At 35.9% G+C, this 12,320-nt stretch overlaps 1 protein-coding gene across 1 annotated transcript in view; it reads left to right on the plus strand.

The window, feature by feature from the left end:
- Nucleotides 1-101: 101 nt before the first annotated feature.
- UCHL3 (ubiquitin carboxyl-terminal esterase L3 (ubiquitin thiolesterase)) overlaps nt 102-12,320 on the plus strand; it is a 39,675-nt gene continuing 27,456 nt past the window's right edge. Inside the window, exons 1-2 of the mRNA XM_010003496.1 lie at nt 102-109; nt 11,296-11,424. Of these exons, the coding sequence (XP_010001798.1) occupies nt 11,350-11,424 (75 nt within the window). The 5' untranslated portion in view covers nt 102-109; nt 11,296-11,349. The remainder of the gene's footprint in view (nt 110-11,295; nt 11,425-12,320) is intronic.

Raw genomic sequence — 12,320 nt, forward strand, 5'->3', positions numbered from 1 at the left:
GTGCGGCAGGGGACGGGGCAGGGCAGGGCAGGGCAGGTCTTGGGGCGCGGGTGGGACCGCAGTGTTAACTTCCCTCTGTTCTCCGCTTTCTTTTCAGGTCACGAATCAGGTAAGCAGCTCTCGTTTGAGGTAACCCCTAGTCCTCCTACAGCTTCAGGCCCGTCTCCTTTTCGTCTTCATCGCGGTGGCGGCTCCTGCTTCTCCAGCCCCTTCCTCCCCCGCGGGTGTCCGCGCTGCGCCTGGCAGTGCTGGGTCCCGCTGGGAGCCTTTCTGGAATCTCCGAGTGCCCTGGTGTCGTGGAAACGTGCTCGATGGAAAGAAAAAGCTGAGCAGTAAAAGGAAAAAAAAAAAAAAAAGAAATAGATGTGTTCTAACTTTTAATGTAGCGTGATCTCTTATTTCAAGATGGGTTTTAATTAATGGTTAAAACGTTATTATGTGCTTGCACATAATGTGTGCCAGTGCTGGACCTGTATCTGATGGCTTTGTGCATTTCTGTGGATCTGCTTACATCAGTGTGTTGCAGTCTCTTTCTTCTTTGGCCTTGACCATAAGAAATAGGGTCATTTTACCATAGTTGTGCTTTGCTGCTTATTCACAGTAATGTGTGGTTTGTTGTTGCTGGTTTTGTTGGTGTAGTAGAAACCACACCAGAGAAAAGAAGCTTGTTCTAGTCCACAAAACATTGTAAGCACTAGGTAAACTCTATCTGAAAGGAAATCACATACACTCCAAAGCTGCATCATGTTTTCAGGGATAGTTTTGAGTGTCTTTAACAAGCATTAGAGGTGAGATGTTGATCCCAGCAGGCCTGTTGGTAATGTTAAGGGTGGTGTTTAAGCCAAAAGACTCTGAGACTTTGAGCAGTAAGATAGTATTCTTAGAACTATATTGCTGAAATATTTTGAAAATTAGGAATTTCAGTGTGTGAAGGATGTATTTATTTTGTTGCAGCTATACTATACTAACTGAATCTGCAGAAGAGTGAAGGGTTACTCAATTCTGGGTCATTCTGTACCTGGCTTTATAGTTTCCTAGGATAAATAATTTTACAATTCTTGCATTATTGCTGCTGTGGATGATTTTGAGAAGTTTTTAATTGCAGTCCTGAGTTAAGATTAACAACCTTTCCTGCAACTGTTCTTGAATGTGTGCTACAATTTTGGTTTTCTATTTTAATTTTGAAATTCAGAGGTTAAATTTCAGTTTGGAAGGAAATATGTCTGAATAAATGACTAGTATAACTTCAAATTCTCCAAGTTCTTCTCACTTTTGAGATGTTAACATGAGCTCACCATAGTACAAATAAAGTCCTGTCAGCTGTAAAGTAGAAATTGAGGAGGATGAACTAGTGACTTACCTTGTATGTTTATGTTATATGGAGAAAATCTTAGAAGAACATTAAATGAACAGTTCTCAGTGTGTTCAAAGTCTGTCTCTTTTGCCTGTTGGCTTTGTATTAATGATATCTATCAATTGTGGATGATGAGGGATTATAGGAACTTTAACTCCACAAGGAATTTCTTACTAAGATTTCTGTACAGAAAAGGCCTCTTAAGACCAGTTAGACTTTCTCCATCACTATATTTTGCCAATCTTAACTGAGCAGTGGTTGTTATTGTTATGTAGGTCTAGAGGTGTATAAATAAGAAAAAAAAAAGGAAAAAGTAGTCAGTGTTGCATCTGAATACACCTTGCATTATTAGTCATTGTTCTTTTAATCTCATTAATACAGTGGTAAACTGCACAACAGCACTGTTAGTCACTTGTTACTCACATCCTGCTTATGTTTAAAACAACAATAATAGTAATTAGAGATTTGAATGCATATTCATTTTTAAAAAATCCTGTTAATTGCTAGGACAGTTTTTTTTTGGTTTTTTTTTTTTTTAATTATGTGATAGTCTGTCTGTATGCTGTAAAATATTCTAGAATTCTTCAGGATTTAAAAAAACAAAAAACCCAGTAGTGTGCTCCAAATAGCTGAAATATATGTGTCTACTTTAATACATGTTCTCTCTATATATAGACATATAGCCATATGTTTCTTGGTGGGTTGGGTATTTTTTTGCTACTTGTTGTTTATGTTGTCTTTACTTTAGTCCAGGTCTGTCCTTGTAACATACTACATCTGCTAATGTTATTTCTAGGTATGGTAGTGGACTCTTTAAAGCAAAACATATTCCAGTCACCTGTAAGATTCATGGATTCTAAAGTGTTAGATTGTATTCAGAACTGTCATTAGGATTTAACAAATGCTTAGCCTATTTTGGTGATTGTACCAATCATTCCCTTTCTCAGTAGCAGCTAGAAAGGAAATGTACTAAATGCAGGTTCATTTGCTTTTAATGTGGTTTTTTACCATACTGTGTGCTCTCTAAGGTTTGAAATGTAAGTTGTAAATTTGAAACTATTTCAATTTTTGTGGTAGAAATTCAGATCATAAAGGAGAAGAACTGCTATTTCTCAGTTATAGTGTATGTGACCTCTTGAAAGTTTTTCTCAATCTGAAAGCATTTATATTATAATAGATGAATTTTGAAATCCTTGGTGTATATAGAACCTCACTTTGCATGTATGTGTTAGAAATATTGGATGATTCAGAAACTGGCTGGTGAGGAATATTCTTTCTTGGCTTCAAGGATCTCCAGTAGCAATGATTCATTCAGAATACCACTGCCACTTATCTGTAGTGGTGATTTTGGGAGAGAAGTCAGCGTAGTTAAATGTACCATACAGTGCTAGTTGAATTGCCACAATACTTTTTTATTTTTCCTCCTCCACTTCTCCAGTCTGATAGAATGAATTGTTAGGCCACATCTGATCCAGAAGGAGCTGATGATTCAGCATTTACAAAGCTTCACTTTGTATACCAGTCATGACAGGGAATGGTTTCTTCTTTGACCTTCAGCTGGGGCCCCAAGGTGCTACCCTTCCCCCACTAATAGGAGAGAGGAAGCAAGAACATATGGTTAATCTGTCAAGTGTTCACGAGATGGTGTTTGGCCGTGTATCTTGTTCTCCATTTCTTCTACCACCACCAAAAAAATATGTCAGACTGCATAGACATTTTTGGAGTGAAAAGGTCAGACACAAGCTGATTGTTTGTCATCATGATGTCGCTTCAGTCTGACTTGCAACCCATTATTAATTGCCTAGCAAACACAGATAAATAAAAAAGTAGTATCAGTGGTTATCTTTCTTGATCTCCCATGATCTCTCTTATTCATCTCACACATTGGAAGAAACATACTTACTTCCTAGATAAGGTACCCTGTCGACCCTTGCCTTCATTACATCCAGCTAAGGATAGATTAATTGACTCTATCTGATTGTGAAGCTCAAGTACTGTCTTCAGGTAGCTCGGAGTTAAACCATTGAGAGTTGGCTGTGGCTTGGGTTTCTCCTGCCACATACGGCTTACTTTCTGGTGCTTAGTTAACTGCCACTATTATATTTCAGGCCTTTGACCCTACTTTCCTTTTTTTTTTCTTTTCTGTTTTTTTGGTTTGGTTTGGTTTGGTTTTTTTTAAAAAAGCCATTAAGGTACTGAGAGTCAGCTACATAAATAGAATAACTTTCATCCATGGATGTCCCTGACACCTGTGGCTTTAAAGTCACAGGGACAGGAAAGATCACAAAACATAGAACAAATGGTAGAAACTGGATACAGTTCCAGTAATGGAACACATTTCTTAAGGTTTTACAGTAGGACAAATACAGGGAATAATTAATTATCTCAAAGAAACAGATTTTGCTCTTCCTAAAAGAGCCCTGCAACACTACCATACAGTCTTCTCCAAAAGAAAGCCCTACTGATCAAAGTAATTGAAGAGGCAGCACCCATGATTCCTGTGTTGGGTGGTAGTATTCATAGATGAGATACTGTGTTGCAGTGAGAGGATGTCAGATGTGAACAGAAAGAGATGTCCTGAAAATACTTAGCTAAGCTTTTTTTTGTTGTTGTTGTGGGTTGGGAGAGTTTAGTTTAACTCTTCTGTTGCAAGCACAGTGGAAACTGTGGAGATTGTGTGCATACTTGGAAACCAGCCTTTTATTTGAGTGTAGCCTCAGAAAGTGGAAGACCAGGACTTGGTTTGTATCTTTCTGTAAAGAGAATACCCCAGAAGCCCTCCACAAAGCCAACAGAAGGGAAGCATTGAGGCTGTGGCACAGCATAGCAAAGAACAAGCATAAGGACAAATAGGAAGAGATTGTAGATGTCTGTTGAGAGATCACTTGTTGACTGATGGCTTTTAGTTTAAAATATGTCAAGCTGTTTCTGTCTCTTACTGAGTTTAAATAGGTAGTTATGTTACAAAGGGGAAATTTAGTTTGGTTTCGGTTTTAGAGCATTATTGATACAAATGGTTGAAGGGTTGACTTAGATCAGTCTTTGTACATTCCTCAGTAATTCAAAGCTAAGAAAACCCATGTATTTCGTTCCTTTATTTGTACTTGCTGCTTCTGGCCTTGGCCCTTTATTATGCTCTTTTTTGCTCCATTTCTTATTTCTGTTTTAATAACATAAACTAATTGTAACAAGGAAATCCTTACTACCTCCAACACTGTTTAAGTGAATGGGGTGCAGTGGGTGAAAAATAAGTGCTAGTGGTTAATGCAGTAGTTTATCTTACACTGAAGGTGGTGTTCCCTGCTTCCACGTTTTCCTTGGCTTAAAGGACCAGCAGAATTAGTAGCATCCAATTGTTGTTTTACTGTAAAAATAATATGCATAACAACTTATTTGGAAGAGTGGATTGATCTAGTTTGTGCCCATTACAAATAATTGGATCACAGAAACAGGTCTTCAAATGTTTTTCACAGCATAATGTAGTGTCCTGTTTTCAATCAGTGTCTCAATAGCTGCACCTCTGGGCCGGTACATTCTAAAGCTCTTGCTTGCTGGGGCAGTTTCAGAGGCATCCTGGGTCAGCTGATTAGGCCAGCTTTCTGTGCACTGTGCATTGTGGCCTGTGTGATACCCTGGTTCAATACATACACCAGAGTGTGCTGAGTAGTAAGTTACAAAACTGCTAGATGGATATGTAAGAAAAATACATACCTGTCATGATGAAGATCAGGAGCATTAAGTCAGTGCTGCTCTTTTAGACACCCTGAAGAAACTACACAATTGGAAGGATAAGAATTTTGTGGGTGTAAAATTTGTCAGAATTTTTATGAACTGGAAAGTGTTCTCTTTTGTCCTCCTTCATTGCAAATTTTGAAAAAAATACAAATTTTTAAAAAGTTATCATAAATGGACTGTATTTATTATGAGGTCCTGAAATACATCACTTGAGGATACTAAAGAATTTGGAATACATCTTGAATTTCCCTAGTAAGGTTGTTATAATAGAGCATCTCTTATTTGAACAAGATTATGTTATGGTCACTCTAAGTGAGGAGTAGTTGGTAAAGAAGAATAATGTGCTTCATTAAATTACAGCCGTGTTGTTGCTTCTCAGATGCATTTTGACCTGCTGTATAGAGCTGAAGTTTCTACAGCTGCTGCCATCTTGTCACTTCAGTCATTTTAATTAATTGTCTGAAAGATGCCTTCACTAAAAAGCATTGAAAGATCATACCTTCATTTTAATTCCACAAATGTCATAATGAAAGAAATAGAACGCATCCTCATAATACCTAAACAATAAAATGTTGTTTGGGTGCTTCCTGTATTTCTAGAAAGAAATTTCTCTTCCAAAATAGAAGTTTTTTGTAATATGCCTCTAGAAATGACATAAAAAGAACTTAGAGCAAAATATTTTGCATTTATATTTGTATTACAGATTAGTTTAATAAGACTTGGATACTTAAAGGGCTGATGAATACAACCATCTATTTGTCAATTCATAGAAATTGTAATACAAGTGTTTTTTCTGGCTTTTGCTTTTCTTGCTGATAATTCCATCAGACATACTTTATGCTGTTTTACCGCTTTCTAGGAGGAAAAAAATTAACTTCGATTTTACAAAGTTTAAAAATTCTCACGCTTTAATGAAAAAGTTACAAAATATTTATTGTCTTAATTGGGTTTATTTAGATGTAGTCCTTCCAGTTTCCTAAAGCCATAGATATATTTTGATTTTTACAATGGAAGTCTTATCTGTAGCTTTGTTGTGATACAGTGATGCTTTAGTCCACTGAGCAGAAGTACAATAAGAAGTAGGCTTTCCTGGTATCTTGGTTTGCATTTGCGTTTAGAAGAGGATTCCAACAGTTAGTTCTTCCCACAAAATCTCTTTTACTTTTGCATCTGAGTGACTGAAAGTGTTTGTACATTTTGCCAGTTTTTATGCTTTCATGGTTCCAGCTTGTATATAAATAGCACAGTAAAATGTGGAAAACCTTCAGTACAATGTCTTACTATTTAGAACATGGCATTCTTGAAATACACTGTGCTGAAATGCTGCCCAACTTTAATTGCACTGAAATTTCAAAGTTTGTTTTGTTTCAGTGTCCTTACTTTGTTTTTATATGCAAGTGACAAAGTGGAAGAGATATGGCTACTTTGGACAATATTCAATTTTTGCACTAGGTACTTCAGAAGTACCCCACTTACCCTTCCCTCATCTCCATCAACCCCATAAATAAATGTCCTGCTGGCTGTGTAACTGTTGCCAGAATAACTGTTTTAAATTGCTGAAGTAAATAACTCAATGCCTAACAGTTAATAGTAGGTTTAAGTAGTGGTACCAGCAATGTAAACAGCATAGGTTATACCACATAAATGTCTAAATTAACTTATTATAACGTGCTTAAATGAGTTTATTGCAATGTCTTTTACTATTAACTAATATTTAGACATACAGTTTGTGGTGATTTAGAATAGAACCAAGTAGGCTGGAAGGACCTCTAGAGTTCTGTAGTCCAGCCATGTTCTGTTCAAAACTGGTTGCTTAGGGCTTGTCAAGATCTGAATTCCTCAAAGGATGGAGACCCCACAGTCTCCTGGGCAGCCTGCGCTAACATTTGACTGTGTTTGTTATTTTTCACATTTTCAAATATTTTCCTTATCAAATTTAAATTTCCTGTGTACCTTGTATGTTCATTGTTTCTGATGGTTCTATTGTGCACTGCTGAGATGAGTCTGTCTCCATCTTCTCTGCACTCTCTCTTAGCTAGTTGAAAACAGTAATAATCAGAAGAGAAGGAAGGGCCTTCTGGAATACTGGAGGGAAAAGGAGAAATTCAGAAGCATAGATGAGATGGGGGAAGCAATTCCAAAAGTGACTTTTTGTTGAATGGACCAGTGCAAAACCAAGAAGTGTTGTTCAGGAAGGTATTTTAACACAAGAAGAGAAGAGACAATTGCAAATATGACAATGAGTAAAAATAATGGTCTGAAAAAGTTAATAAACTAGATGCTGACATGTGGTGATTTGTTGCTATTCTTCCTCACCCTGTGTAGGACTTTAATGTAGCCAAGTACTTTCTTATTTATGTTTTAAAGTAAATGTTCAAAGACACATTAAAAATAATAAGCAATGTGATAAGCAGTGACTGAAAAAGAGTATCTAATACTCTATTGTGCAGATGCAAATACAGCTACTCTATATAGTATCTTTAAACTATGAGAAAGTGAACAGCTGAGTCAGCTCTCAGATACAGTGTAAAGTACCCTAACTGCTCTGTCCTGTAGGTATCTGTAGAATAACATGGCTTGAGTAATTGCTGAATAATTGGAATTCAAAGCAGCAAAGGTCACCCCCTATGAATGACACTGTCTAAAAAGCTTACAAAACTGCTTGCTGTCCTACAACAGGAATGCTTTTGTCAGTGGGGGAGTAGTTGCTTCACCTCCTTGTGCATCACTGACTCCTTTCTCTACCAGTATCTTTGGTATAGGAAAAGACAGAGGGAGAAACTAAGGAGGTTTCATTTAGTTATTACTAAGATATTTGTGTAACTTGCCAAGCTGTTGCTTATGTCATCTCTTTTTATGACCTTGTCACATCTAAATGGGTTTTTGTCCCTCTAAAGAACTTTGCCTGATTCCTATGAACTTGTTTTTATTTCTGCAAAATTTATTCTCCCTGACCTGACTAGATACAGCCTTACCTTTCTTTTATCTATTCAGGCCCAGTTGCAAGATTATTTAGCTGGCTATGTCATTGTCTGAACTTTTTTATTTCTTTGCATGTCCTAATGTAAAAAAATTATGTATTTGTTTAAAGGGTTCTTCTCACTTTGCCATCTATTACTCATCTGTTACCCATCTGGCAGTCTCTCTTACACAGATTTCATGCTGGCTTTTTGTATAATCTACTTAGTAAATTTTCAGAAGGATATCTCTTGTGTTTTTTTTTAGTTTGGTTTGTTGTGGGTTTTTTTTTCCCCAGTGGTGTAGAACAGGATAGGAGAACCAAAATCATCTGTCCAGTAGCCTTATCTGACCTTTCTAGCACTGCTGTCTTTTGGTTGTGGGGTCTTTTTCTAGGTAAGCGTCGGGTTTATTTTGGGTTTTTGTACATTTATTTCAATTAATCTTGCAAAAAAAGAAATGATATTTTTTTCAGTTGCATTACATTTCCTACAGTTCTGAATAACAGCAGTAAAAAAGATAGAAAGATTAGTCATTGGCTTCATAAGGAAAGTACCAAAAGTACAAATAAATATAAATAATATTTTAGTGCACCAATACGGATACTCTCCCTTCAGATTTGACTGTAATTCTTTTTTTAACAACATGGTAATTATCCTTACAACCTAGAGGCTTGGCAGAGAAGTTCAAAATGCAATGTCTTATGTTTCATCAGCTGGTGAATACTTAACACTTGCCCTTTTCCCCCTTTTCATTTAAAAAAAATATTTGTAATTTGTCCTTCTTCCCAATCTTGCCAAGACTTAAAGAACCAAAAGAGCTTGGTGTGTTACATAAGCAATCTTTTGAGCTTGTTTTCTTATTGTACTTCAAAACTGTCTTGTTTTTGAAACTAGTCAAAAAGTTCCAACAACATTTCCCAAAGCTTGATAAAGACACTTTATTTTCCTCCTTGCCCCCCTTTTTCTCTTTGAATTTATGTTTAATCCATGTTTTTTATTATTAGTGGGTAGTGTAAGAAAAAAAGAAAAATATGGAAAAGGGTATTTTTGCCTTATGAGAAGAAAAATCTCCGTATTTCACAATGCAGCCAGAATAAAATACTGAGTTAGATCTGTGTTGTTGGAGCTGTATAGGTTATTGTAGACACACAGAAAGCTGTATTAATTTTCTCAAAATTATTTAAATTTCTTTCAAACTTGAATAGTTTTTCCTTGCCCTTTTTTATGTAATGATTTGCAGTGTAAAATAGAAAGAGAATAATGCAGTTAAAGTTTTTCACCCTCAAACTGGCTGCAAACTGCAGGGGGTATGTATATATATACAATACTTCAGGGTATGTATATTTTCTATTATTTTGCCCTGTTGTACAAGCTATTCCTAGATGCTGTTGGTAAAAATCTTCCTTACTTCATGAATGCTTATTGTGCATACATTCAGCCTTGGTAGAAACTGTCTCCTTTGTATTTCTCAGTATTGAGAATCAGCCCCTTGGTTATGTCTTCTGAAAGACAACCAACTTGTCTCTTGCCTGGTACAAGCTGAAACTGGCATTTGAAGGGATCTCATGTTAGATGAAGACACTTGTATTTTGTTGTATGTTCTTGTGTTTAGTTTTAATAAAACATTAATTTGCGGTATTTCTTACAGTTATATCTATGTAGGTATGAATTGGTTCAAATAGGAGAATCCTTTAGCATATGTGTAAAGCTGCTCACCGGATGGGTTATCAAAAGAGGAGAGTAATCTGTGCCTTTCATTTTGGCTTATCTTAAGTGATTCTTAAATATCTTTACTGTAAACGTATCAAAAAATAGATTTCCTCAAATAGCTTTGGTCAGGAAGTATAATGAAGCTGTTAAAGTCATCTTTCCCCTCTAAGAAAGATAGTGGGCAAATTACTGTGGTCTTCCACAGTATCACTTTTGGGAACAGTGTTGGGAACTGCAGAGTTGAGTTTTGTTGAGAGCTAGCTAAAGAAATGCTTTAGGATTTGGTTCTTTTTCCTTCAAAGAGGGTATAGGAATATTACTTGCTGTATGTTTTTTTCAGGCATTTAAATTTGCAATTGTTTATCAGTATACTTATTTTAAAATGAGAGTCTCGGTTGACTGGTTAAGATTTTCCTATGGAATATGGGTTTTCTAGCAAAAATATAGTAAGTTGTGAAATGCATAATTTTAGGAATATATTCAGAGTTCTCACATCTCTTAAGATTTTATCAAAAATCTATTTATTTTACCATAGAAGTAATGTTTCAAAATAGGATTGATGTATGCCACAGTGTACACTTAGCTTTTGCTTCTAATTATAAATGGTGGGTGTGCATAGTAACAATAGGTTTTTAATTCAGTTAGGTTCTTCTAGTTCCTATTGTTTTGAATAATGTATAGTTATTAATTTTGCAATTATCATTGTGGTCATAGCTGAGTTTAAAAGGAGTATCGGATTAAAAAGTGAGCTTGCAATTGTAGGCCAAGGTTGTGAAAGCTGAGTTAGGTGCTACAGTCTTTCTTGTCTCCTTACGTGGCTTTATGTTAGGTGGAATATCCAAAATCACTTTCTGTATTGTGACACACAGCTGTGTTCTAGGAAAGATGATCAGAAAGCCTCTGGTTTAGACTGTGTTAAAAAGTTCTAAAGAAGCAACAAAGAATTACTTGAGGATTAATTATTAATGTCTAATGATTGGGCACTTGATCTTTTTCTGCTTCAAAAATTTTACTAGATCATAGTTTGAAAAGATTTTTCATGTAAGTGAACACCTTAAAAGGTACACCTGTTAAAATCTGTAGTCTCGCATCTCTGCTCAAAAGGCTGGTGAAGATCACAGGTTTTTTTGAGTTGCTCAAACCCAGCGGCTCCAATATGAGCACAGATATCAGGTATTCTGAAGTACTCACGGAGTCAAATAAGTTTATTCATAGGTTCTCTAACCCATGCTTTATAGTTAAAGTTAATATTCAGTACTCTTCTATTTTTTGACAAAACACTTTCAAAATGCCTGAATGCTTTAATGCTTTAGTAAATAGTGCTGGGGAGTGTTTTCACTTCCCTTTCATAAAGTTATTTAAACAGATAAACCATGGGACTTTGGTGTGTCTTTCTTAGTACAATGATTTATTCAGCCTTATTTATTAAAACTTGAGTCTCATTTATTCTTGTTTATTCTTAAATTTTGGAAAGTATTTCTAAAAAGATAAGTATATGATTGTACTTATTTAATATTATCTTTTTTTCTTTTCCAGTTTCTCAAACAGTTAGGTATACATCCTGACTGGCAATTTGTAGATGTTTATGGTATGGAACCAGAACTGCTTAGCATGGTGCCAAGACCTGTCTGTGCAGTGCTGCTTCTCTTTCCAATAACAGAAAAGGTAAATGCTTGTTTAATAAGCAGCAAATCAATTTTGTTGTACATGAAATAGGCATGAACAGTTTGAATCTTGTACATTGATGTTGTAATAGGATCAAGGTGAGGGTCTAACCTTACTCATTAAAAACAAGAGCAGCCAGATGCTTCCTTCAGAACCTTCTTTTGATAACCTTACATGCGTATTTCCAATTTCTTTTCAAGTTGGAGTGGGAAAAGCAAATGTAGAAGTACAGAGGTATATGCCTCACGTTTTTCTGTTGCAGATAATTTAAGGCTTTTTTTAATATGCACTGTGAAATTACTTGGTTCTGCTACTTTTAACAGAGAGCTACAATAGCATAAGCAAAATAAGATGTAGGATGTAGGACTCTGTCAAATGGAAGTACTTTTTGAGTTTTACTGTTGCACTGACAAAAATTCAATCCACTTTCAGTATAGTCATCAGTATCAGTGTGACTTGCTGCTTGGACAGATGTGGCAAATTTCTAAGATGAAAGAGAATTGCCCCTCCTCCTTCTTCCTCTAAGTTAGACTTCAAAAGACTTGATTTGGTTAAATCTTCAAGCCTGGTTATTTTGTGTCATCTTACGGTTCTAAGTAGAGAAGACCATCTTGCATTTCTCCTTCAAGTGTTACCTATGTTGAAATGTATAATTCATATTGAACTGCCAGTTTATAAAAATCTGATGTGATTGTGATAAGGTCAGCCAAAAAGTCTGAGGTGAATCTGCCCAAACTTCTTCCTTTTATTGTGTGTCTTAAAAAGAACATGTGGTTTATAAGGACAAAGGAGTTAGCTATTAAAGTTTAACTTCTATAACAGAACATATTTAAATAAAGAAAAGTATGCCTAGGTCAGTCCTCTTATTCATTGGATCCTGTAACCCGTTGCACTCC

Source organism: Chaetura pelagica, unplaced genomic scaffold (assembly GCF_000747805.2).
Source record: "Chaetura pelagica isolate M959 unplaced genomic scaffold, ChaPel_1.0 scaffold106, whole genome shotgun sequence".
NCBI classification, from domain to species: domain Eukaryota; kingdom Metazoa; phylum Chordata; class Aves; order Apodiformes; family Apodidae; genus Chaetura; species Chaetura pelagica.